Consider the following 25,584-nt stretch of genomic DNA (forward strand, 5'->3'; position numbering starts at 1 on the left):
ATTGGCTCTCCGAGAAGAATGAGATGAAGGAGAAGAAAGAGGAGGGAAGTCAGGATGCACCTGGATTAAACACACACTCCTGCACGCGTGAAGAAGAGAGAGTCCATCTCACTTTCATTTAAACACATAAACTAAACCAAAACAGAGGCTTGATTGCTTACAGTTACGAAGAAGAGTTCAAAGAAATCAATAGAATTAATTATAGAATTTAATAAAAACAAAGATGTTATCAATTATTTTATTTTGATTGTTTTTATTATTTGTGATTATTTTTCATATTTGTGCTATTTTGTGCAATGTTTAAAATAACAAAACATTAACGAGTAGTAGGCCTAAAACGTCAAAGCAATTATTATTTATTAAACTAATAAAATAAACACAACCAAGAATTTTGATACAGAGGAAAAGTTGGGAAAAATACATATTTTCAAGTAGGCTATTTAAAAAAATATATATATTTCAAAAATCTAATTTATATATATATATATATATATATTCTAAAATCTGTTTTAAAATATATCTGATATATATATATATATATATATATATATATATATATATAACATATAAAAGTAAATATATTTTGAAGAACATATTTAATTTATTTAAATAGCGTTTCTGCTTCAAAATGTATTTTTTTATATATATTAACATTTATAAATATATTTAAAAACATTTAAGATATATTTTGCCCCTGTATTTAAATTAAAAGAAATGTTAACTTTGATATTTGTTTAACGTGTGCACATTTAACACGTTTGAATTAAAAAAAATAATAATAATAATTGTAATAATAATGACACATATTTCGAAATTTTGTTGTGATGGATGAAACTAAATATATTTTCTGTTTCAAATATATATTTCACTATTTAAAACGTATTATATATATATATATATATATATATATATATATATATATATATATATATATATATATATATATATATATATATATATATATGTATGTATGTGTGTGTGTGTGTGTGTTTTGCCGTATAGGGTTAACCAGAACATTTAGATAGGCCTAGTTCGGATTTATTTAATTAATTTCAAGTCAGTTATAATCATCCACAATCACAATAAAAAGACGCAAATCGGTGTCGAAGTGAAGCTGTTGAATTCAGTGGATTGTAATGAATTAAACACTTTAAACTGCCTCATCAGGAGCATTGATCTACTCACAGTCTGATTGGAGCATAATTCAGACTAACATCACACGAAACCGTTTCATTCATGAAAGACTGATCTGGGAACAGCTAATATTTGCGCTTTGCCAATCATTGCAGTTAATTGATCTGCTGTCACATCACATTCACAGTGTGAGGAGAGCATCATGGCCTTCAGCATCAAACACATCAATACTGAGGAACTTTAGAGAACAGAAACGCAGTTAAACAGCTTCATCCAAGCCCTTCGGTTCTCCAGTAGCATGCACGGACTATAATTTCGTCATTTACAGTCATTTGATAAGAGAAGTCCAATCTGATCACTTCTTATCAGAGTCGATCGGCGCTATTGATCACAGTTAGTTTCAATTAGCAGCTGATTAGAGTCCAATACAAGACGAGTGATCAGACAAACGAGGAGGAAACAGATGATGATGTGTGTGTTCCTCATGATTTATAGCAGTTCAGACTGCTGACAGAACGGGTGCCTCACACACACACACGCACACACACACACGCACACACGCACACGCACACACGCACACGCACACGCACACGCACACACGCGCACACACACACACACACACACACACACACACACACACAGTCTTTATAATGTACAAACTGTATATTATATTGCCCTTCACCAACCCTACACCTAACCCTAATAACCAAAAAAGAAAAATTCATGAACGATGCATAAATAATATTTTTGTGCTAAGGTTTTGAGAACATTAACTTAACTAAATTAAGGTTCTGTTAACATTACTGGAAGAACATTTGCTCATAACTTTGAGAGTATAACATGTTTCTTGTCTAAAGGCCTTCGTTCTTTCTGTGAGTCTCAGAGCTTTGGATTCTGAATCTCATTTGTTGTGTGTTGTCTCCATCTGGTGGATGTGGTCTATAAATGTGGAAATAATGCATCCATATTTTTTAATTGTCTTCGTAATAATAATAATAATAATAATAATAATAATAATAATAATAATAATAATAATAATAATAATAATAAAATACGGAACAATAAAGTGACAATAATAATACCAGATAATTCTTATATTTTGACTTTGATGGGCATTAGGGTTAAAAAACAAAACAAAGCTTAGCATTTCATTGCATGAAGAAGACAGTATTTTTACTGAAATTATTAATACATTGTTAGAAAAATGAACATTAAAATAAAAAATCGAAACTTAATTGCTTAATTTTTAAGTAAAATTAAATTAAGTATATTAATTACTGATGAAGAATAATTTATAGAAATTAATAGAATTCATTATAGAAATTGATAAAAACAAAGATGTTAAGACTAAGAAAAAATAAATAGAACATAATATTGTATTGAATTAATATCCATTCGGCAATAATAAATATTCAATACCTTTTGTGTAGCCAAAGTTTGTTTACACAGAAAATAACTTAATATAATAATAATAATAATAATAATAATAATAATAATAATAATAATATATATATATATATATATATATATATATATATATATATATATAAATATATATATATATATATATATATATATATATATATATATATATATATATATATATATATATATATATATATATATATAAATAAATCCATATATATTTATATATTTTTTATAAAAATATAAATATAATTTAAAACATTTACAAATATATTTTACCTTGTCTTTGATGGCCATTGGCATTTCAGTCTAAACTTACGAAAATTTCAAAAACTGTATGAACACTTAAAAATCAATACAATTTCAATTTATTGAAAATTAATTTGGCCTGAATTATAAAATGATCAATTTAATATGAATATGTGTTTGCAAACACCGTCAGTTCCGGCAGGGGGCGCGCGGTGGCTCAGATTGTTATAATCTCCATTTAATTTTACATTTATGCACTATAAAGTATAATCGTTAAAGTCTGGCACTGTGGTCACTGTCAAATGATTGAAGAAAACACTGCTTCCGGTGAAATCAACAGTCGGCTGTGATTGGTCGATCCCTAAAAGCGCTGAGAAAGTAACAGCTGCGTTATTCGAGACCTTTGACGAAAGACGATTAATAATTATTTAGCTCTATCATACGTGACAAATTAGAGACAAGAAGGCCACTAAAAGCGCTCATTTTGTTTATTTCTCTGATCCCAGGTCCCAATGTTCATACTATCCACCATAAATAAGATTGTGTCACTAATCATTATTGTTTATTGTAATATACCTCCCATTCAATTGTCAATTGTATATTGTCATTCCTTACCTACTTATTTGTATTTTTTATTCTTTTATTATGTGTTTTTTTTCTGTCGCTGTCATTCTGTTTGCACTGCGGAGCTTCTGTCACGAAAACAAATTCCTTCTATGTGTAAACATACCTGGCAATAAAGCTCATTCTGATTCTGATCATAGAATGTTTATAAAAGTATGCCTAAAGTCCCCGGATGGTGTACTATATCAGGTAGTGTGGATCCGTGCACACTCTAAATGGCGCATTGGCGAAGAATTCGGTTCAGAACTACAAACACGAAGAAAATTTGTTTAAAAACTACAAACATGGCGGATGTGCGAGACCGTTGTATATTACGTAATTTTTTTTTCCAAAGCTCGCCTATTCTTCTACTACACACTCAAACGAGTGTACGTATTATTCACCAAAAGAGTAAATGCTTTAATGGCGTAGTATAAGTAGGCACATTTGGGACAGCGCCTCGTGTTGTGTTTCACTAATAAGCGTCCGCCCTCTGAATCTCGCCTCTGGTTGGTGAGGAAGTAGTTCCGCCCCTGGTCGCCATGTATCGCTCCGCACGGAACCTGCAGCTCTTCAGCGCGGCTCTGTCGAATCTTCGAGCCGCTCACAGACCCATCACCGTCCGGAACATCTGCCCTGCTCCGGGGCTCCCGCACAGCACGCTCAGGATGGTAAAATCATGCTGTTTCTGCGGTGTTTAGTGAGCCGTGAGCCGGACCCACGGGCCGGGGAATGACCTTCATCTGCAACGCTCAGAAATCTAATTATTACTATTCGTACATGCTTTTCATAACAGTTTAAACGTGAATTTGCGCTTTTACAGAGCTTGTTTGATTTTCTGAGGGGTGAAAAGTGTGAATTATAGTGATTGAGAAACACGAGAAGGAGTTTCTGATCAGTTTTAATGATGAGAATAATATTAATAATAATATATCAGACACACTACCAGTCAAAGGTTTTTGAACAGTAAGAGTTATTTTAAAGACGCCTCTTCTGCTCATCAAAGCTGATTTTACTTGATCCAAAATACAGGAAAAATTGTGAAATATTATTCTAATGTAAATCATCTGTTTTCTGTGTGAATCTGTGTTAAAGTGTAATTTATTTCTGTGATGCTCCGCTGTATTTTCAGCATCATTCCTCCAGTCTTCAGTGTCACGTGATCTTCAGAAAACTGTTTGACCTTATTATAATATTTCACAATGTTACTCTATTTTTGACCAAATAAATGCAGCCTTGATGAGCAGAAGAGACTTCTTTAAAAAAAAAACCCACTAATCTTCCAGTTGAAGAGCTTCTGTGTGTCAGTGAATGTAGTTCTGTGGTTTCAGGCCAGTTCAGAGTCGTTCCGGATCGAGAGGGACACGTTCGGGGAGCTCAAAGTCCCTTCTGATAAATATTATGGAGCTCAGACGGTCAGATCAACCATGAACTTCAAGATCGGAGGAGTCACAGAGAGAATGCCCGTGAGAAACACACCTGTGACTCTCATTAATGTCTGATTATGATCTGTAACAGTGTGTAACGCTGAGAATAATTCCTCTTCCTGTAGATTCAGGTGATCAGAGCCTTCGGGATCCTGAAGAAAGCTGCTGCGGAAGTGAATAAAGATTACGGTTTGGACCCGAAGATCGCAGACGCCATCATTAAAGCAGCTGATGAGGTTTATTACACCCCTGGGCTGTTAGGGTGAACTGTATATCTGAGCTTGATGAGACTGAGACGCGCTGGTGTGTGTGTGTCTGCTGTGTGTTTCTGTGCCCAGGTGGCTGATGGGAAGCTGGATGATCATTTCCCGCTGGTGGTGTGGCAAACGGGATCCGGAACGCAGACGAACATGAACGTCAACGAGGTGATCAGTAACAGAGCCATCGAGATCCTCGGAGGAACACTGGGCAGCAAACATCCTGTCCACCCCAACGACCACGTCAACAAGAGCCAGGTCACACACACACACACACACTATACACACACAGACACACACTATACACACACACACACACACACACACACACACACAGAGTCACACACACACTATACACACACACACACACAGAGAGAGTCACACACACACTATACACACATACACTATATACACACACACACACACACACACACACACACACACTATACACACACACACACAGAGACACACACACACACACCCTATACACACACACACACACAGAGACACACACACACACACAATATATACACACAGACACACACACACACACACACACTATACACACTGAGACACACTCACTCACTCTAACACACACACACACACACACACACACACGCAAACACACACACAGAGAGTCACACACAAACACTATACACACACACACACACACACACACACTATACACACACACACAGAGAGACACACACACACAATATATACACACAGACACACACTATACACACTGAGACACACTCACTCACTCTAACACACACACACACACACACGCACATAGAGAGACACACACACTACACACACGCACACACACACACACACATAGAGAGACACACACACACTCTCACACACACACACACACACACACACACACACACACACTCAGAGACAGGTTGTTATTATATATGGAATTTAAAATAATATATAATCTTTATTTTTAATACTTTTATTTAACATTTTTATATTTTTCTTTCACATACATTTCTTTTATATTTATTTATTTATTTATTTAATAATCTCACTGGTTGTTATTATTTATGGAATTTGAAATAATATAATATAAAACATCATAAGGTAAAGTCTATTTTTGAGTAATTCAGTGAATTAAATGCTTCCCAAATGAATGGTGCTTCTTCCATTTTTTTTTTATGTGTGTGTGTGTGTTTCAGAGCTCTAATGACACGTTCCCCACCGCGATGCACATCGCCGCTGCTACAGAGGTGCACCAGGTTCTCCTGCCGGCTCTTCAGACGCTGCACGACGCTCTCGCTGCTAAAGCTGAGCAGTTCAGAGACATCATCAAGATCGGCCGCACACACACGCAGGACGCCGTGCCGCTCTCGCTCGGACAGGTACTGATTCATCACATCTCAAACCCTCCTCTGAAGACCCTCCGGAGGAGAGCGGAGCGCATAGACTGAGAGCGACCGTGGTGTGTGTGTGTGTGTGTGTGCAGGAGTTCGGTGGATACGTGCAGCAGGTGAAGTACAGCATGGAGCGAGTGAAAGCGTCCATGTGTCGTGTGTATGAGCTGGCAGCGGGGGGGACTGCGGTGGGCACCGGACTCAACACACGCATCGGCTTCGCTGAGAAAGTAGCAGATAAAGTAGCTGCGCTCACAGGTAACACACACACACACACACACAACTCTTATACACTACCATTCAAGAGTCTGGGGTCATTATGATTTGTAAAAGTATCTTCTGCTCACCAAAGCTGCTTTTATTTGATCAAAACAACAGTAAAAAATAGTGAAATATTATTCTACTTAATCACATCTGTGTTCTGTGTGAATCTGTGTTAAAGTGTAATGTATTTCTGTGATGCTCCGCTGTATTTTCAGCATCATTCCTCCAGTCTTCAGTGTCTTCAGAAATCAGAATAATATGATGATTTACTGCTCGAGAAACATTTCTGATTATTATCAGTGTTGTGCTGCGTGATATTTAATTCCTCCTGGGTTATTCTGCTTCCCGTCCGCAGGTCTTCCGTTCGTCACAGCGGTGAATAAGTTCGAGGCTCTGGCGGCCCACGATGCACTGGTGGAGCTGAGCGGCTCTCTGAACACCGTCGCCGTCAGCATGATGAAGATCGCCAACGACATCCGCTTCCTGGGATCTGGCCCTCGCTCGGGTCTGGGAGAGCTGATGCTGCCCGAGAACGAGCCCGGCTCCAGCATCATGCCCGGTGAGTGACGGGTCCGTCGGCCAATCACAGCCTGAGGCTCGCAGGGAGCTGAGCAGAGGATCGTATGGATGTGTTCACCTCTGACCTTTAGCTCCGGCCTTCAGTTTCTGGTCTATTTATGGGGCCTTGATGTCCTCGACCTTTGAAAAGTGCAACACACACACACACACACACACACACACACACACACACAGCATTAAAGATCTGCTCAGTGCTGTAGAGTGCCTGTAGAAGCACAGAGGTGTGTTTACTGCTGTGCTTTATTCTCGTGTGTGTGTGTGTGTGTTAGGGAAGGTGAACCCCACGCAGTGTGAGGCTATGACTATGGTAGCAGCTCAGGTGATGGGGAACCACGTGGCTGTTACTATCGGAGGAAGCAACGGACACTTTGAGCTCAACGTGTTCAAGCCCATGATCGTGAGTCCTTTGAAGATATGATTTAATCAGTTCCTGTGTTCCCTGGAGAAAAACCAAGCAGTAGTTTCTGTGTTCCAGATTAAGAACGTGCTGAACTCTGCTCGGCTGCTGGGCGACGCTTCGGTCTCCTTCACCAATAACTGTGTGTCTGGGATCGAGGCTAATACAGAGAGGATCAACAAACTGATGAACGAGTCTCTGATGCTGGTCACAGCGCTGAACCCTCACATAGGTAACCACACAGAGAGCAGTAATACACCTGGGGTCAGTGTGCGTGTGGTCAGTCGCTCAGTCGTCTCTCGCTCTGTTTCAGGGTATGATAAAGCTGCCCTGATTGCAAAGACGGCGCACAAAGAGGGATCGACTCTGAAAGCCACGGCTGTGAAGCTGGGATTCCTGACGGAGGAGCAGTTTGAGCAGTGGGTGCGACCGCAGGACATGCTCGGACCCAAGTAGAAATAAAAGAGTTGTTGTGTTGACATGCATTGATCCTGTCCAGTGTGCTGCTTTCTCTCCGTGTAACACCAGATCACCAGAACATCTGCTGATGTGTGCGCTTACATTTATTCATACGACAGACGCCATTCACAGCGTGCTCAGCGGTTAATATTTGATCTGTGTGTGTGTGTGTGTGTGTGTCGGCCGTGGCTGCTCTGCTAAAGCTCACTCAAATATATTCATCCAAAGATCAAGAGGATCAAATGAATGGGGAAAATGAATATTTCTGAAGGTTTATATTGTGTGTGTGTGTGTGTGTGTGTGTGTGTGTGTGTGTGTGTGTGTGTGGAGTTAAATGATCCGAGTGTGATGGTGATTAAATGAAGGCAAAGCAAGGCAGGTTTGGATGAACTGTGTGTAATAAATACAGTGATGAGAAGAAAAAATTATTAAAAAAAACAGTATAAGAAGAAAAAATCCAATAAAAGAAAATAATAACATTTTAGAACATTTTATGTAAAATGGTTACCTGACAGACATGGTTTATTTGTCCAATTATATGAAAAGAGAAATTAGAAACAATTTTGCTCACACAAACACATTTATATGTTAATTATACAACCTAGTTACATTTCTGTTCAAAATGCATTTTGCATAAAGAAAATAAGAATTTCTTTTTTTTTTTTTTTTATCATTAGGATTTTTTTTTTTTCGTGACATCTGAGCTTATCTTCCTCCAGTTTTCTTTGTAATATGAAGAAAAAAGATGTATTTGTTGAGCTGTCTGTCATGTGCAGGGTTATTTTAGTATTATTAAGAGACAATTAAAGCCTTTAATATTTGAATGATTATTATTTTTATTTTATTTAAAGATGTAGTGTTTTTGTCATTTTATGTCTATAATATTTATTCATTTTTATTTCAGTTTTTGTTATTTTAGTGCATCAAGTTAAACTGAAAAATGTTGCCTTGCAACAAATTAAAATGTACTAAAAGTATGTTTAGTTTATACAAATATAAATATATATATACAGTCAAACCAAAATGTATTCAGACATCAGGGTTTATTTGTTATAGTTTATAAAATGGTAAAATATGATAAGAACTCATATAGCATATTTATTGATTTAGTATATATTTGTTTTATTTTAAATTACAGTCATGCTCTTAGAAACAGGCTTGGTTTGTTTAATATAGTGTGAGCTGTGATCAGGTTTCCTGCTGAGGATGATGATGATGATGATGAAGAAGATGATCCTCACAGAAGGAAGGTCTTCCTGAGCTCATCTCTGGCATTTCACCTGCTCCGCTGCTTCCTGACTCGCATGTTAATATCTGAGTTCATCCCAGCGCATTGATTGGTGCAGGAGCAGCATATGGTCCCAGCAGGAGAGAAGCTCCTTCAGGAGACACAGGAGAGAGGCGAGTGGGACATGTGGCAGCTCCGCAGGCTCCAGATCAGTGTGTGTTTGGCTTTATAGCAGTGTGTAATGAGACACAGCTGCTCGTCTGACCACACTCTGCAGACCGGGGCTAGTTGTCACACGGGGAAGTCACCCCTCAGTAAATACACCTGTGTTTTTCCTCTCAAACAGTGCTTTTGAGTGTTGGGTTTAAAGCTGTATCTCATGTTACACTCTCAGAAAAAAGGTACAAAAGATGTCAGTGGGGAGGTACCTTTTGTACCTTTTTTAGGTATCAATATGCACCCATTCCTTTTTTTTATCTGAGAGTGTAGAATATTTGACGAAATCATCATCATATTTTATTAATTTCTGTCAAATATTTGATTTAACTGAACTAAAATTAGCTAACTAAAAGTACTTAAAATAATTGAAGTAAATCTGATATAAAATAAAATATAAATAATACATAAAAAATACTAATGAAATGCTGCCTTGGCTAATAAATAAGTACTTTTTTTATTTAAAAAAATGACTAAAACTTATAATAATAATAATAATAATAATAAATACACAGAATTATTTTTTTTTTTAAACTAAAATGACATTAAAAAATACAAAATCTTAAATTGAAATTAAAATAAAAAATATAATGTAAAAAAAAATTCTGAAGTTGTCAATTATTGAAAAGTTAATTGAAAAAAAAAAAAAATTTCTACTTCAAAGATTTATGTATAAATTGTATGAAATTTATAAACAATTTGCACCATAAAAATTGGTTTTGTTGTAGTCAAGACTTTTAAAAATAAACCCACTCTGAAAATATTCACTGGAGTGAAAGAGTGACAACTTGCCCCGGTGTCTCTACATATATTTCCTGATAACTATCATAAATCATCTGCTATTGATTTGTCACTAATAGAATGATGTTCTGTAAGCGACTGCAGGCGCTGATGAGCAGAGTTTGGACACACAGACACCACAGGGAGACATCGACTGACTTCTGCTAATGAGATTCAGTCATCTCTTACACAAAACTAATGAATGTTACCTGAGACGAGCAAATGTTGGAGCAGCTCAGCATCGCTGGCTTCGTTTCCACATGGAGAGAACTTGAGATAAATGAACATTTATACGTACAGACAGGCTGTTAAAGTTTATTTCTAGAACAGAATCGATCTGCATGTCGTCTCACGCAGCCCTTTTAGTGTCCATTTCACATTAGTCAGACGATGCTTCTGAGTTAAGTATCTTTTAAGGTTTGACAGAAGCCGGATGAGTAACTTTACTTACATCACATTTTAAAACTGAGGCTGGATTTCTGAGATGATGTGGATTATTATCTTTGAGTGTGACAATGACAGTGTGCTCATCCTCAGATCATCTAAGATTTTCTTCATCAGGTTTGGAGAAATGTAGCACTGCATCAGTGTCTCATCAATGGATGCTCTGCAGTGAATGGGTGCCGTCAGAATGAGAGTCTGATAAAAACATCCCAATAATCCACAGCACTCCAGTCCATCAGTGAACATCTGGAGAAGACAAAAGATGAAACACATCCAGCATTAAGATGATTTTAACTCAAACACAGAGTCTATAATCCAGAATAACACTTCCTCCAGTGAAAAAGTGTTCTGGTCTGAATCAGGAGAGAAATCTGCACAGATCAAGCAGCGTTTAAACAGATCTAAACAAATCTGAGAGAGACAACAGCAGATGCACTTTTTCACTGGAGGAAGTGTTATTATGGATTATTTGAGTTAAAATCATCTTAATGCTGGATGTGTTTCATCTTTTGTCTTCTCCAGATGTTCACTGATGGACTGGAGTGCTGTGGATTATTGTGATGTTTTTATCAGGCTCTCATTCTGACGGCACCCATTCACTGCAGAGCATCCATTGATGAGACACTGATGCAATGCTACATTTCTCCAAACCTGATGAAGAAACAAACTCATCCTGATCTCGGATGACCCGAGGGTGAGGATATTTACAGCACACGTTCATTGTTTAGTGAACTATTGCTTTAACACTGTGAGACTGGAGAACCTTTAATATTTCCATCATTTGATGATAACAGGAGACATTAGTGTAATAAGGTGTTTGTCCTGTGTGCTGTAAACATGCTGCATGTAATGAGCAGTAACCTTCTCTTCTCAAACCCTGCGGGTGTTCATTATCCGCTGCTGTTTTCTTGCCCTTTTATTGCAATAAACAGTCTGATTAGACTGGCTTCTCCTAATATATGGAACTGGAGGATAGCTGAGCCGTTATATTATATTAGAGTTTGTTATATAATGCTGAACAATTTATTCAGCAGGTCTTCCAAACAACGTCAATGCTTTATTATTATTAACATATAGGTGAGTCAAGCTGTGATCTGAGCCATTAATCATATATAATATCAACATGTAGTTCAGACTCTCTAGATTAATATTTGTGAATTAAAACCCAATCACATTTTTGCTGTTGATTAATAGTTGCACAGAAAAGTCAGATTGAGATGCATTACCAGAGTTAGTTGTCACTTGTGTTTTTAAATGTTAAATTAATTAATTACATTTCCTGTTAATCCAAAACAATGTCATCTGTTAAGTGAACATTTTTACAGCTTCATGAATTGTTTGACTTTCAAAAGCATTTTTTGGTTACACTTTATTTTAAGGTGTCCTTGTTACAGTGTAATTATTAATTTAAAGACTTACTAATAACAATTAACTACACGTACTTACTATACGTTTAGGGTTAGGATAAGGGTTATTTGCATGTAATTATGCATAATTAATTGTTATTATAACCATAAGTACATTAACGTGTAATAAGGACACCTTAAAATAAAGTGTTACCACTTTTTTACACAAAGGTAGTTTACCAAAGAAAAGAAAAAAGCAAATATAAAACATTTAAAAATCAACAAATAATCTAAGAACGTTAAAAAAATAATAAGGAAATAAAATAAAACAAAAATAAAATTATTTATACAAAGTGTAAATAATGCAGTGCAATATAGTCCGGTGCAAACAGTGAAAATAAATTACAGTAGTACATTAAACAACGATTTTTGGAGTACGTTTTACAAGAAAATACTATCTCAGTCAAAACACTATGAAGCAATACTAAATAATAACACTTGCAGTCAAGCGCAGAATCATAACTGTAATAGATCATATTGTGCATGAAGTGTAATGCAATGTGTGACACGGACGCGCGGACAGCGGGAGCGTGCGTGTGATTGGCCGTGGACCCTGCGCGTTCACGCTCTAGTTGTGAGATTTGCGCGCCGCCGCTCGCTGGAGGACAGGAAAGCGATAGTTGTCATATCGAGGGGCAAATAACTCATCGTTTCCAATGAATAACTACCCCTTCAGCTCGACCGCCAGCTGACGCACTGCCCTGCGCGAACCGACGAGGACGGAGCAGCGACGCGACGCGGCGCGATCGTGCGAGGTGAGTGTGTGTTTATTCGACGCGTGACGCGGGATCACTGAAACACCTTCCCTCCTCTCCTCCGTCGGTCCGTCGCGTCCTCAGGCCGCGTGTGTCGCGCGCGTCGAGGCGCGTTGTTGTGTGTCAGTGTTGTGGTTTTGTGTGAACGCGTCGTTCTGAAGGATGCTGGTGTGTGTGTGTGTGTGTGTGTGTGTTGCTGAACGACACCATCATCACTCGCCTGTGAGAGACTTCATCTTTATTCCTCTGCAGCTCCAGTCTTCATGCTGCCATCACTGTCTTCATCACTATCTGTGCTTTATACACTCACAATAGCTTTAACATATCTATCTATCTATCTATCTATCTATCTATCTATCTATCTATCTATCTATCTATCTATCTATCTGTTTTTATTCTGTAATGTGTCTGTATTCTATGTGTAATCTGTCTTTGTGTCTGTCTATAATCTGCATTCTGTCTGTAATCTGTTGTTCATTGTCTCTATTTAACATTTGATCTATCTATCTGTATTCTGCGTGTAATCTGTCTATTTGTCTGTCTGTAATCTGTCTGTATTCTGTCTAATCTGTCTGTTCATTGTTTCTATTTATCATTTGATCTAGCTATCTGTCTGTCTGTATTTTGCCTTTAATCTGTCTGTAATCTGTCTGAATTCTGTCTCTATCCTGTCTGTCTGTCATTCATTGTTTCTGTTTATCATTTGACCTATCTATTTGTCTGTCCGTATTCTGTCCGTATTCTGTCAGTAATCGGCCAATCTGTAATCTGTTTTCCTTTCTGTATTCTGTCTGTAATGTGTCTGTAATCTGTCTAGTTGTAATCTGTCCGTCTGTATTCTGTCTCTGTCTCTATTCTGTCTGTAATTTGTCTTTCTGTCATTTGTTTTGTTTATCTTTTGATCTATCTATCTGTCTGTCACTATTCTATCTGTAAGATATCTGTCTGTGATCTGTCTGTGATCTGTCTGTGATCTGTATGTGATCTGTCTGTGATCAATCTGCCTGTCTGTCAGATATCTGTCTGTCTGTCTGTCTGTGATCTGTCTGTCTGTCAGATATCTGTCTGTGATCTGTCTGTGATCTGTCTGTGATCAATCTGCCTGTCTGTAAGATATCTGTCTGTGATCTATCTGTGATCTGTCTGTCTGTCTGTAAGATATCTGTCTGTCTGTCTGTGATCTGTCTGTCTCTGTAAGATATCTGTCTGTCTGTGTCTGTCTGTCTGTCTGTGATCTGTCTGTAATCTGTCTGTCTCTGTAAGATATCTGTCTGTCTGTGATCTGTCTGTCTGTCTGTAAGATATCTGTCTGTGATCTGTCTGTCTGTCTGTAAGATATCTGTCTGTCTGTGATCTGTCTGTCTGTAAGATATCTGTCTGTCTGTATCTGTCTGTCTGTCTGTAAGATATCTGTCTGTCTGTCTGTCTGTCTGTGATCTGTCTGTCTGTAAGATATCTGTCTGTCTGTCTGTGTCTGTCTGTCTGTAAGATATCTGTCTGTCTGTCTGTCTGTCTGTGATCTGTCTGTGATCGATCTGCCTGTCTGTTAGGAGTATCCGGTGTTAGCAGCAGCTCTGGCCGTTCCTGTGCTCCAGTATGGCTCAGCCGAGCTCGTGTGCTCAGAGCAGTAACGGTGTGGCCGACGAGTCTCCAAACATGCTGGTCTACAGGAAAGTAAGTGAATCCATCATCTCCTAAAACACCTGCAGACGTGAACAGTCCTGTTCAATCAGCGTTAGATAGCTCCGATAACCTGATACTGATGTGCGCTAAGTTAATCTGCAGCTGCCTGTCTTTGGGATGCTCAGACAGGACGTACGTGTTGGTGTTGTGAATTGTTTAATGAAGGCTTTGACCTCATGAGTTCTCACCAGTGTTCAGTGGAGATCAGGCAGGACTAGTTTGAAGCTGTTTGCATTTTATAATTTAGGGTTTGCAGCAATGAGGACATAAATACATCAACAACATCACCAGAACTGCTCTAACTGAGTCACTTCACAAGCATTTTACCGTTTTACCAGTGTCAATTTAAAGGTATTTACAGCAACCCGTCAAAATAAAAGTTAATTTTTAGATAAAGGCAGTAGAATGTATGTGATACTGCTACTACTGTTGAAAAAAATTAAAAAACTTTATTTTTTAAAGGAGTAAATCACACAATATTTCTTCCATGTTTTAATTTTAATAGCAAATCCCCTTTATTTACCAAAAAAATGTGTTTAAATTTAATTAATTAAAAGACAAATTTAATTTGGGTGAAACTTTTTAACCATTTTTTATAATCATAATTATATAACTTTTGCAAGAACTTTAAACAAAATTGTAAAAAAGTATAAAGAATGGCATTGGTTTTTTTCTTTAGTGATAAAAAGTGTGTGTTTTGCTTTGGTACCGAGAACCGTGGTTTTTCAGTGGTATCGGTACCGAATACTGAAATTTTGGTACTGTGAAAACAATACTCTTTATTAATAAAGGACTTCATCTCAGGGTGATTTGAAGTCGGTTTGATTGGTTTGCGGGTGTGATTTCAGATGTACAGATGTTGCACTGATATCTCAAACAGAGTTGCTCTCATCGTCACAGATGGACGTGAAACCGTGTTTGAGCTGAGAGACTCTGACAGCTGCCAAGTTTCAGAGACTTGAGCAATGATGGTGTGTTATTATATTGTTAGTTAACTGCTAGTTCTGTTCCACTAATTCATTTGGACAAGTGACAGCTCTAAAACAGTGTGGATATTTCGTTTAACAACCAGTATTGGTGTCTTTTTTTATTTATTTTGATTGATTTACTCTTATGCTGAATATCCCTTCTTAATTTTGTGTGTTTAGTAAAAAATGACTGGCTTAAAAACAAAATGGCTTTGTATTTTATTTTGGAGCTGACTGATCTCAGGCCTCATCGATCTGAGCTTATACACCTCAGTTTTTCAAATGAATAGAGCATATTTGTGAATAATTTTGGCAATATTCACTCAGAAAGTGAGGTGGATGAGCTCAGATCAATAAGGCCTACAATCAGTCAGCTACATTAAGAAATATAAAACCTGTGCAAACAAGAGAATACGTTAATAAAATATCACAGATTTGGTAATAATATACCATAATTAGGGACTCATAGGCAATTTTTGTAGGTCGACACCACAATTGTAATAAACTGTGGGCGAAGAATCCCCAAAAGTGCAAAAAAAAACAAACATTTATTTTATTTTATAATGTCTTTAAAGTAGCCTCTGAATACTCCTTTACATAATAAAACAGAAGAAAACAAATATAAAGTATACAAAGCAAAAACGGGTAAAAGATGCAAATAACAACTTAACCTAAAAAAGTGTATTTTTATATAAGATGAGGGTTAAACACAAACTGTAACACTTTACATTCATAAATTAAATTAGATTAACAATGAGCAATAGATTTTGGTTCATCATTTATTAATCTTTGTAAATGTTAGTTCATGTTAGCTGTGGTCGGTTAAATACTAACAACTTTTGATTTTAATAATGTTTTAATAAATATTAAAACTAATATCTACTAAGATTAATAAATGCTTTAGAAGTATTTTTCATAGCTAACTCGTATAGTTGGAAGTGTATTGTACAGTGTTACAGCAAAAGCAAATAAAATATCTTGCAATATAACTCTAGATTAGTCAACATGAAATAAATGTGTTGCTGTATACGCTCCTGACATTTATTGTGCAAGAATTATGATTCAATACATTATTCTAAGTTAAAACAATTATTTATTTTCATAATCTTTCATCAAAATGTAATAACTTTCTCATTCTGTTTCAATCCCTTCACTCTACATGGCTTGATCCTGGCATGTAAACACTACTTTTACAAGTCAATTTCCCATGTTACTTTTTGTGTTGTTTAATATCAAAATTATGAAATAAATTGGGTTGTTATTTCATGTTGACTTCTTGTTTACAGACCTATTATATAAAAGCAGCATCACACTTGCAGTCATTGATGAATTCCCAGCTTGTCCATTACAACCAGTTATTTTGGTTTGGTTTGGAAGAGGTCTCTGGCTCCTAGTCTTTCCACCCGTCCACTGCCACCTCATCAGATTAATTGTGTGTTTGGTGCGCTGGTCAAAACTTTAGGTCACTAACTGGTAGAGCAATTGGAGTCCAGCTGGAGGCGACACAAGCGTGATATTTGGGCTTTTGTGAAGTGTGCTAATGCATCATCGCTGGCGTGTGTGGGCGAGCGCCTCGTCTGCATTGCCATGATTGTAGGTGGTTTTGTAAGTACGTTGGTGTGTGTAGCTCTAGTTTACTTTGCCGTGCAGAAAAGAGAAACTTTTGAGTGTCAGACTAGTGCTGGATCTTTAACTCAGACTCCTGAACTCATTTCCACCGCAGGCGTGTTGATGCTGTCATTCAGAATTGTCCGAAAGATGACAGTGATATGGTCCTTATGCACAAACCGTACAACAGTGGCCTCAAATGTATTTGCATACTTAATAAATGTCTGAATGACCTCACATTAGAAAAAAGATCATTACAAGAGTCAAAAATGCCACAGCCATATCACCCTTCAGCCCAAGACGGGTTGCCCACTGAAGCTAAGCAGGATTGAATCTGGTCAGTACCAGGATGGGAGACCTCCTGGGAAAACTAGGTTGCTGCTGGAAGAGGTGTTAGTGAGGCCAGAAGGGGGTGCTATAACTTGCACTTGCGAGATTTAAACTGAATCATGAGACGCAAAAGCAGAATCGCAAGATGTAAAGCCAGAATCACGAGACACAAAGTCTGAATCACGAGACACAAAGTCTGAATCACGAGACGCAAAGTCTGAATCATGAGACAAAAAGTCAGAATTGCGAGACGTAAAGTCAGAATCACGAGACAAAAAGTCAGAATCGCGAGACGTAAAGTCAGAATCACGAGACAAAAAGTCAGAATTGCGAGACGTAAAGTCAGAATCGAATTGCGAGACGTAAAGTCAGAATTTTGAGACGTAAAGTCCAGGGTCCCCGCGGGTCCTTAAAAAGTCTTGAAATGTCTTAAATACAATTTTCGATTTTTAAGGTCTGAAAATGTCTTGAATCCTGGAATTTTCCATATGAATGTCTTAAATTTCATGTCCGACTCGTCATTTTTATTTATTTTTTCAACCGCAATTTGACCAGCACAACATTTGGGGGCAGCACTTCGTGGGTGCAACCTGCATCATACCATATGTCACATACGAGTAAGTGATTGATGAACGCGTAGCGCTGATGGTTCGCCACCACGGCATTTTGCGAAATCGCAAGCATGGGCAAAGACGATAAAGCTGTGGACAAGACCATGATTGTCAGGTCTCGCTATCTTGGTTCTCAGTTTTTGAGCACCTCAATGGCAGAAGACTTGCTGGAGCACTTTAAGGTAAGACTCTAAAAGTAACATTTAAAATGATTTGAATATGTTAAAATGTGTTTTTGTTTCCTAATGAATATTTGGGACAAAAATATCGATGCGTCCCAATTCTTGGATTGATTTAATTTTTTTTTCGAATGCGTTGCAAATTGATTCTGATCTTAGTTTTTGCAGATGGCGCTCTAGGCTAGTTTTTAACCAAACACTCAAATGCTCACGACGAAGAGCGCTCGTGCGTTCTGCTGAGTCTGAGAATGTAATTGATATATTGCTTTTATGACGCAAGATTAATGTAAACGCCCCACTGCAAACACCCTTGTACTTCGCTTCAACCTTTTCGAACTGTATTAATTATTATTTTATAGTAGGTTCAAGTGGTGTGTGTAAGGCATCTAAAGCACGCAGTGGCATCTGCTGTTAAAAACTAAACTAAGAATCGATTCGAGAGAGAATCGCAATGCATTCAGAAAAATTGGAATCGATCCAGAATAATTTCTCGATTCAAAATGCATCGATATATTGTCCCATCCAATCAGTTAAAAAAATTTTGTGGGTGGGTGACATCTAGGCATAGGACTACTGCATTATGGATGGAAGGCAGTGCTGTAAATAACTTTATTGTATAAAGCATTCAATATGCATTATGCTTCTTGCATATTTTTTATGTGAAAAGTAAAATTTAATTGAATTAAATAATGTAGCCCAGTTCATAATTAGACTCCAAATATCTGTTTTGTGCTTCTCAATTTTAGGTTAACAACGTTGACACTGAACCCTATCACATAGGCCCAATTCGTGAGCATTCACTATTATGGCTTAACTTGTTTCTCAAACATTTTTTTCTTTCAAATCAAGGACCACTTAGCCAATAAAAAAAAAGAAAAAAAAAACTTGACATATTTGGATTAATGAGCATCCCTAATGCATGTACAAATGCAGGCCATTTTAGTCTTCTGAAACCATGGCTAACTTCACCTGCTAATAATGTGCATGATTAGAAAACAAGTCATGAGAAGTGAATTGGAAATGTACAACGGTGTCACAGTCCATGTCAGTCATTTTTGGTTGATGACTTTTGCTCACAGACCTCTTTGGTAATCTGGCATGCCTCCAGTGGTCCCCAGACCACAGTTTGAGAATCACTACTTTAGACAAACCATCTAATCTGAGTGAACATGAATGAAAATTTTATCATTCTTGAGGTGGACTTTGTTTTGATTTTATTTTTTTATAATTTCAGGAGGGCACCAAGGAACTTAATTTAAGGAACATGCTTTCTGTGTCAATGGATGGACCCACAGTAAATTGGAAAGTCATGGATCTCCTACAACTGGAACATGCAATAAATTTCTGATCCTGATCTTTCCTACAATTGTCTGTCATTCATTAGGTCTATGCATAGATTATTGTATGTGCTTGCATTTATCTGTGTCTGAAATGACATAGAAAACACTAATCAGACCCTGAACAACATTTTCTTGGGGGAGAACCCCCAAACCCAGCTCAAGGCTATTAGGCAGCAACATTTAACCATCATTTAGATCAAGTATGATGAAATGGGCTTTTGTAATGTCCTGGGGCTGTCTTCCATGTCTTTTTCAAACTGCTATGAGGGGCCAGAATTTAGAAATTACCTGAAGTACGTTAAAGGCTGATAGTTTAAACATAGTCAACCATGTCAGGGTTGTAAGGTCAATCAGCACTTGGTATAAAAGTTTTTGTGACCCTTTGACCTGTCTTGAGCGTGGCTGTGGTGAGTTGTGCCACACTAATGCTTCGCCACATCAATCTGTGTTGTCGGACTGAACATTTTCCTGTATTTTTGTTTAGATAAAGTCTTAAATTTTCCCTTTAGAGGACTTAAAAAGGTCTTAAAAGTCATTAAATTTGCTGTTAAAAAATGTGAAGATACCCTGAAAGTCAGAATTGCGAGACGCAAATTCTGAATCGCGAGACGTAAAGTCAGAATCGCGAGACGTAAAGTCAGAATTAAGAGACAAAAAGTCAGAATTGCGAGACGTAAAGTCAGAATCGTGAGACGTAAAGTCAGAATTGCGAGACGTAAAGTCAGAATTGCGAGACGTAAAGTCAGAATTGCGAGACGTAAAGTCAGAATTGCGAGATGAAAAGTCAGAATTGTGAGACGTAAAGTCAGAATTGTGAGACGTAAAGTCAGAATTGCAAGACGTAAAGTCAGAATTGTGAGACGTAAAGTCAGAATTGCGAGACGTAAAGTCAGTATTGTGAGACGTAAAGTCAGAATTGCGAGATGAAAAGTCAGAATTGTGAGACGTAAAGTCAGAATTGCGAGACGTAAAGTCAGAATTGCGAGATGAAAAGTCAGAATTGTGAGACGTAAAGTCAGAATTGTGAGACGTAAAGTCAGAATTGCAAGACGTAAAGTCAGAATTGTGAGATGTAAAGTCAGAATTGCGAGACGTAAAGTCAGAATTGCGAGATGAAAAGTCAGAATTGTGAGACGTAAAGTCAGAATTGTGAGACGTAAAGTCAGAATTGCAAGACGTAAAGTCAGAATTGTGAGACGTAAAGTCAGAATTGCGAGACGTAAAGTCAGAATTGCGAGATGAAAAGTCAGAATTGTGAGACGTAAAGTCAGAATTGCGAGACGTAAAGTCAGAATTGCGAGATGAAAAGTCAGAATTGTGAGACGTAAAGTCAGAATTGTGAGACGTAAAGTCAGAATTGCAAGACGTAAAGTCAGAATTGTGAGACGTAAAGTCAGAATTGCAAGACGTAAAGTCAGAATTGTGAGACGTAAAGTCAGAATTGCGAGACGTAAAGTCAGTATTGTGAGACGTAAAGTCAGAATCATGAGACGCAAAGTCAGATTCGTGAGATGTAAAGTCCGAATCGTGAGACCTAAAAAAGTCTGAATTGCGAGATGTTAAGTCCGAATTGCGAGGCATAAAGTCAAGCGGGACGTGGAGTCACAATCATGAGAATTCTGAGATAAATAGTACATTTAAATATTATAGTTTTAAACACACTGCAGGCTGAAACGACCCAATTTCGATTCAAATTCGATCTTTTCAAATGTGACCCAGGCCACTTGGGTATGTGGTCCTGAATCCGATACGTATCCGATCTTTTGTAATGCGACCTCCGTCTGAACGGCCAGGCCACATGTATCCGACCTGTACATCATTGATACGCTACAAACGTCATAATTCTGCATTGAAGTAGGCGGGAACGAGAAGAGCCACTCACATCAGTATCCCACCACTCGACTCCGCAACCTCACGTTTCTCTGTACCGACGTTGCTAACACTGCTCCACAAAACGCCATGGCCAAAAACCTTGCTCTCCTCTTTCTTTTTAATTTTCTTCTTAAAACGAGAAGATTGTAATTGTGCTGGCTCCGTTGGGAAAATAACTTTAATATTGCAAAAAGAGCTCCGCTGTTGACTACACTGTTGTTGACATCCATGTTTAACATTAGCTACTTCCGCAAACAACGAGTGACGTTGTTCACCGTTGAGTACTCTTCTGCACATGCAGGTCACTTCTGGGTCATTTCGTTCACAAAGGAGATCACAAAAGGTCGCATTTAACTGGAAATGTGAACGGCCTTGCAAAAAAATCAAATTTTAAAAAAAAATCGGAATTGAGCATTAAGCCCTGCAGTGTGAACGTAGCCGATATAGTGTCTGTTGGAAGTTACACTAAATTGGTCTTAATTATGCAGGGCTTTTTTCAGACAAGCCTCGTTTATTCTAATGCCGTTAGTGACAGATCTCTCTTTCTATTCCGGTTTCCTCCCAAACCGGGCTACTGGGCTAAAGTCTCTTATCTGACCCGTTTACTCATGCAGTTGTTGTTTCTGTAGAAGTAGTTAATCTCTGCTCTATATTCAGAGATCTGAGCTCTGGATCTAAAGCCTCGAGTTCTGCATTCAAAACTAGTGTTCAATGGCATTCGCAACCTCGTAATATTCAAGTGATATTAGACAACTGTTTCATTAACAAAATGTCATTAATTGACATTTAAAACATTGTTTGAAAAATTGTAGATTTCTATCAAAAATCTTACTGAACGGGCTGATATAATTGCTTGTTTTTTTTAGTATTATTGTAGAAATAAAGATTGATTGAAATTTTATTGCTATTATGACTATTTTAATTTCTGATGCTCTAATTTAACCATTAAAATAGCCTTTGCTGCTCATATGGCATTTAAATAAGTCAATTAATTAAGCTTAAATTTCTACAACCAACTTCACGCCTTAAAACTTGTGTCATGTAGTTTTATTGCTATGATTATTTAAATTTCGGCTTCTTTAAGCAAATATATTAATTAACTAATTAATTAATTAATAAAAACTAAAAACTCTGCCGTGTCATAAAACTCATGTGTGTTAACATGTTAAACAAAATGTCGAAGCAGTTCTTTTCCATGCGTCAGAAATGCACGATGAGTAATATGAGCAGTGGCTGTCGAGTAAAATTTTAATGTATTAAAAAATAAGCATATGTTGCATTGGGATTTGAGCTAAAAACCCAGAGCCACGACTTAAATATGACATATTGTTGTATCTAATAAGAGATTTTGCCAGAGGACCTTCCTGTCACCGGATCTGCTTACTAAACGCCAATCATGTTTTCCTGAAGGCCGTGAGAGAGCGACAGCTTTCCTCCGGGATTTCACATAGTTGCCATTTAATAAACACATTACCCCGAGTGACTTACAGAGGCTATTTACAGCCGCACTGATGCTGTGGGATCATTCTGCACAGCTCTATTCTTCAACTGCTCACTTCTGATTGACAGCAAAGACTATTAATCCATTAGGCTGAGGAAAACGTTACCAAAATGTTCTCGGTGATAGAGATGCACTATTACTTTGCTGTTCATAATCTTGAGTTTTGCAGGATGTAGATACAGTTCTTCAGTTTAGATGCACCAGTAAAGTCGTGAGTACTTCAGCACAGCTTCACTGTACGTACAGGTCTTGTGTTGTGAGAGGATTGTCTCTGCGGTTATGATTTATTCAGGCAGTGGGAGATTACTGACAGAGCTTCATTTACAAATTCATAATGTCCCAAGAGGCAAATATGAAAGTAGTTACATCCGATTAGTTGAATCCGGACACACAGCGCTTCCACAAGACGCAATGAATCAACATTTCACACCGTAATCAGACAAAGAAAAAATATGATTTTGCATAAATAAAAATTATAGCTAAAGGACCATCAGTAGATAAAACAGTGCATCTTTATGTTTTACGAATGTCTTCATAATTCTACATTAGAAGACTCGTCTATTCACCAAGGCAGTTATCTGTTAGCAACATGATAGCGACATGCTAATCATGCTAGTGTCATGTTAATCATGCTAGAAACATGCTAGCGTCATGCTAATCATGCTAGAAACATACTAACATCATGTTAGTAGATTGCTAATCATGCTAGCAACAAGCTAGTAGTTTGCAAATTATGCTAGCATCATGGTAGTAACTTGCTAATCATGTTAGTGACATGCTAAACATGCTAGAAACATGCTAGTGACATGTTAGTAACTTATTAATCACGTAAGAAACATGCTAGCATCATATTAATCATGCTAGAAACATACTAACAACATGTTTGTAACGTTAAACATGCTGGAAACATGTTAGCGACATGCAAGTAACTTGTTTATGATGCCAACAACATGCTAGTAACTTGATAATCATGCTAGAAACATAGTAGTAACTTGCTAATCTGTTAAACAACATGTTAGTAACATTCAAATCATGCTAGCAACATGCTAGTAACATGTCCACCATGCTATAAACATACTAGTAACTTGCTAATCATGTTAGTAACAGGGTTATCATGCTAAAAACATGTTACCAACATGCTAATCATATTAGAAACATGCTAATAACATTAGCCTTAAAGTTCTGCATAATTAAGGGTGTGGCAGTTTGAGTGACAGGTGGATTGGCGCTGCTGATACTGCCGTCGAGCTAGGTGGGCGTGGCTTCAGCAACCACATCCCGCCTTCTTGCCAGTTTTTGATTATCTGGAAGTGACGCGCTGCCAAGATTGTGACGGCTGGCTCCGCCCACTTTGAGCTTCAAAAAAGCTATTTGGAAACCTACAGGTGACGTCACAGACACTACGTCCATGTTTTCATACAGTCTATGCTAGAAACATGTTATCAACATCTATCTGTCATCCTTCTGACCAGGGTTATTAAACTAAAACCATTAAATACCCACACAACAAAATTACTGAAATAAAACAGAAATATACAAATAATACAAAACTACAAAAACATCTCGATAATACATTATATACTTCCAATCAGTGATACTGCTTTTGACTGGCAGTATATAATGATTTCAGTGATTTTAAAATCTGTATAAAATACAGGCAGATTCTACCAGCTTTGTATTGTAATGTAATGTATTGTAATGTAGCTTTGTAATGTATTATTTTTTGCACATTTAAAGATCTTTCTGGATACAAAATTACTACCAACTACCAACATTTTTAGAATTTTAACCCCTTAAATGCCACATTTTTTTAATACAGTAAAAAACATTTTTATATACTAAATGCTAAACAGTTTTTTTTAAAAGTTATTACAGTCTTGGATATGATTAGCAACAACATTAATTTTCATGCATTATAATTTTTTACAGTATTTTTAATCGGCTTTTAGCATTGGGATATATTCAATGTGTAACATATGATAATGTTTTATTTAAAACCGTGATTTCCAATAAATAAAATCCTGGCAAAACATTAGATTTGACTGAATCAGTAGAATGGCTGTGAGTAAGTCGTGGTGTTTTTAGTTCACAGAGCCTCGGTCTGGAGCTGATGACAGACGATGCTCATTGATCTCACATTTACTCTCAGAGATTGAATTCATTATTATTAAACCGATAGCAGGCCGACCCAGACCTCTTCTTAGATTAATGTCAGGTGTTAATGGATTGGAAAAACGCCCAGTAGATCAGTTCAGAGCGCTAATCTGGACTGCACGAGTTTAAACGCATTAACATCTGATTGATTAAACTGAACAGCAGCCCTTCATCTGATGCACGTCGCAAACAAAACCTGAAGATCTCAAACAGCATCCTTGTGTTTCTCGGGATCAGAGTGAGCTGGGAATCACAATCGATTGTGCTCCGATCGCTTTGAAAAGCATTTAATCAATAACCTCAGCGGGAGGAATATCACATCAAACCAGGGATATT

At 37.3% G+C, this 25,584-nt stretch overlaps 3 protein-coding genes and 1 long non-coding RNA gene across 8 annotated transcripts in view; 3 read left to right on the forward strand and 1 right to left on the reverse strand.

The window, feature by feature from the left end:
• Positions 1-25,584, reverse strand: part of LOC128025575 (formin-2) — a 123,833-nt gene that overhangs the window by 32,750 nt on the left and 65,499 nt on the right. The window lies entirely within an intron of this gene.
• Positions 3,912-8,199, forward strand: fh (fumarate hydratase). Its single transcript, XM_052612054.1, has 10 exons — positions 3,912-4,082; positions 4,743-4,877; positions 4,964-5,074; positions 5,177-5,353; positions 6,280-6,462; positions 6,567-6,732; positions 7,094-7,297; positions 7,587-7,714; positions 7,793-7,946; positions 8,028-8,199. Exons 1-10 carry the CDS (start codon positions 3,954-3,956, stop codon positions 8,168-8,170), a joined length of 1,530 nt encoding a protein of 509 aa, XP_052468014.1. The 5' UTR covers positions 3,912-3,953; the 3' UTR covers positions 8,171-8,199.
• Positions 12,755-25,584, forward strand: part of rgs7b (regulator of G protein signaling 7b) — a 35,303-nt gene continuing 22,473 nt past the window's right edge. For 2 of the 5 annotated variants that reach the window (XR_008186182.1, XR_008186183.1), the window contains exons 1-2: positions 12,790-13,002; positions 14,553-14,676. Coding sequence is in view for 2 of the 5 variants with exons in the window: in XM_052612056.1 (XP_052468016.1) it covers positions 14,599-14,676 (78 nt within the window). In the remaining 3 variants the exon portion in view is untranslated. Of the gene's footprint in view, positions 13,003-14,552; positions 14,677-25,584 lie in introns of all 5 variants that reach the window. The other 3 variants (XM_052612056.1, XM_052612055.1, XR_008186184.1) reach the window with 3 other exon arrangements.
• LOC128025586 (uncharacterized) lies at positions 17,989-19,740 on the forward strand. The gene is made up of 2 exons (XR_008186185.1): positions 17,989-18,384; positions 19,616-19,740. It is a non-coding gene; the product is annotated as an uncharacterized LOC128025586 (long non-coding RNA).

Source organism: Carassius gibelio, chromosome A12 (assembly GCF_023724105.1).
Source record: "Carassius gibelio isolate Cgi1373 ecotype wild population from Czech Republic chromosome A12, carGib1.2-hapl.c, whole genome shotgun sequence".
In the NCBI taxonomy this organism is placed as follows: Eukaryota; Metazoa; Chordata; class Actinopteri; order Cypriniformes; family Cyprinidae; genus Carassius; species Carassius gibelio.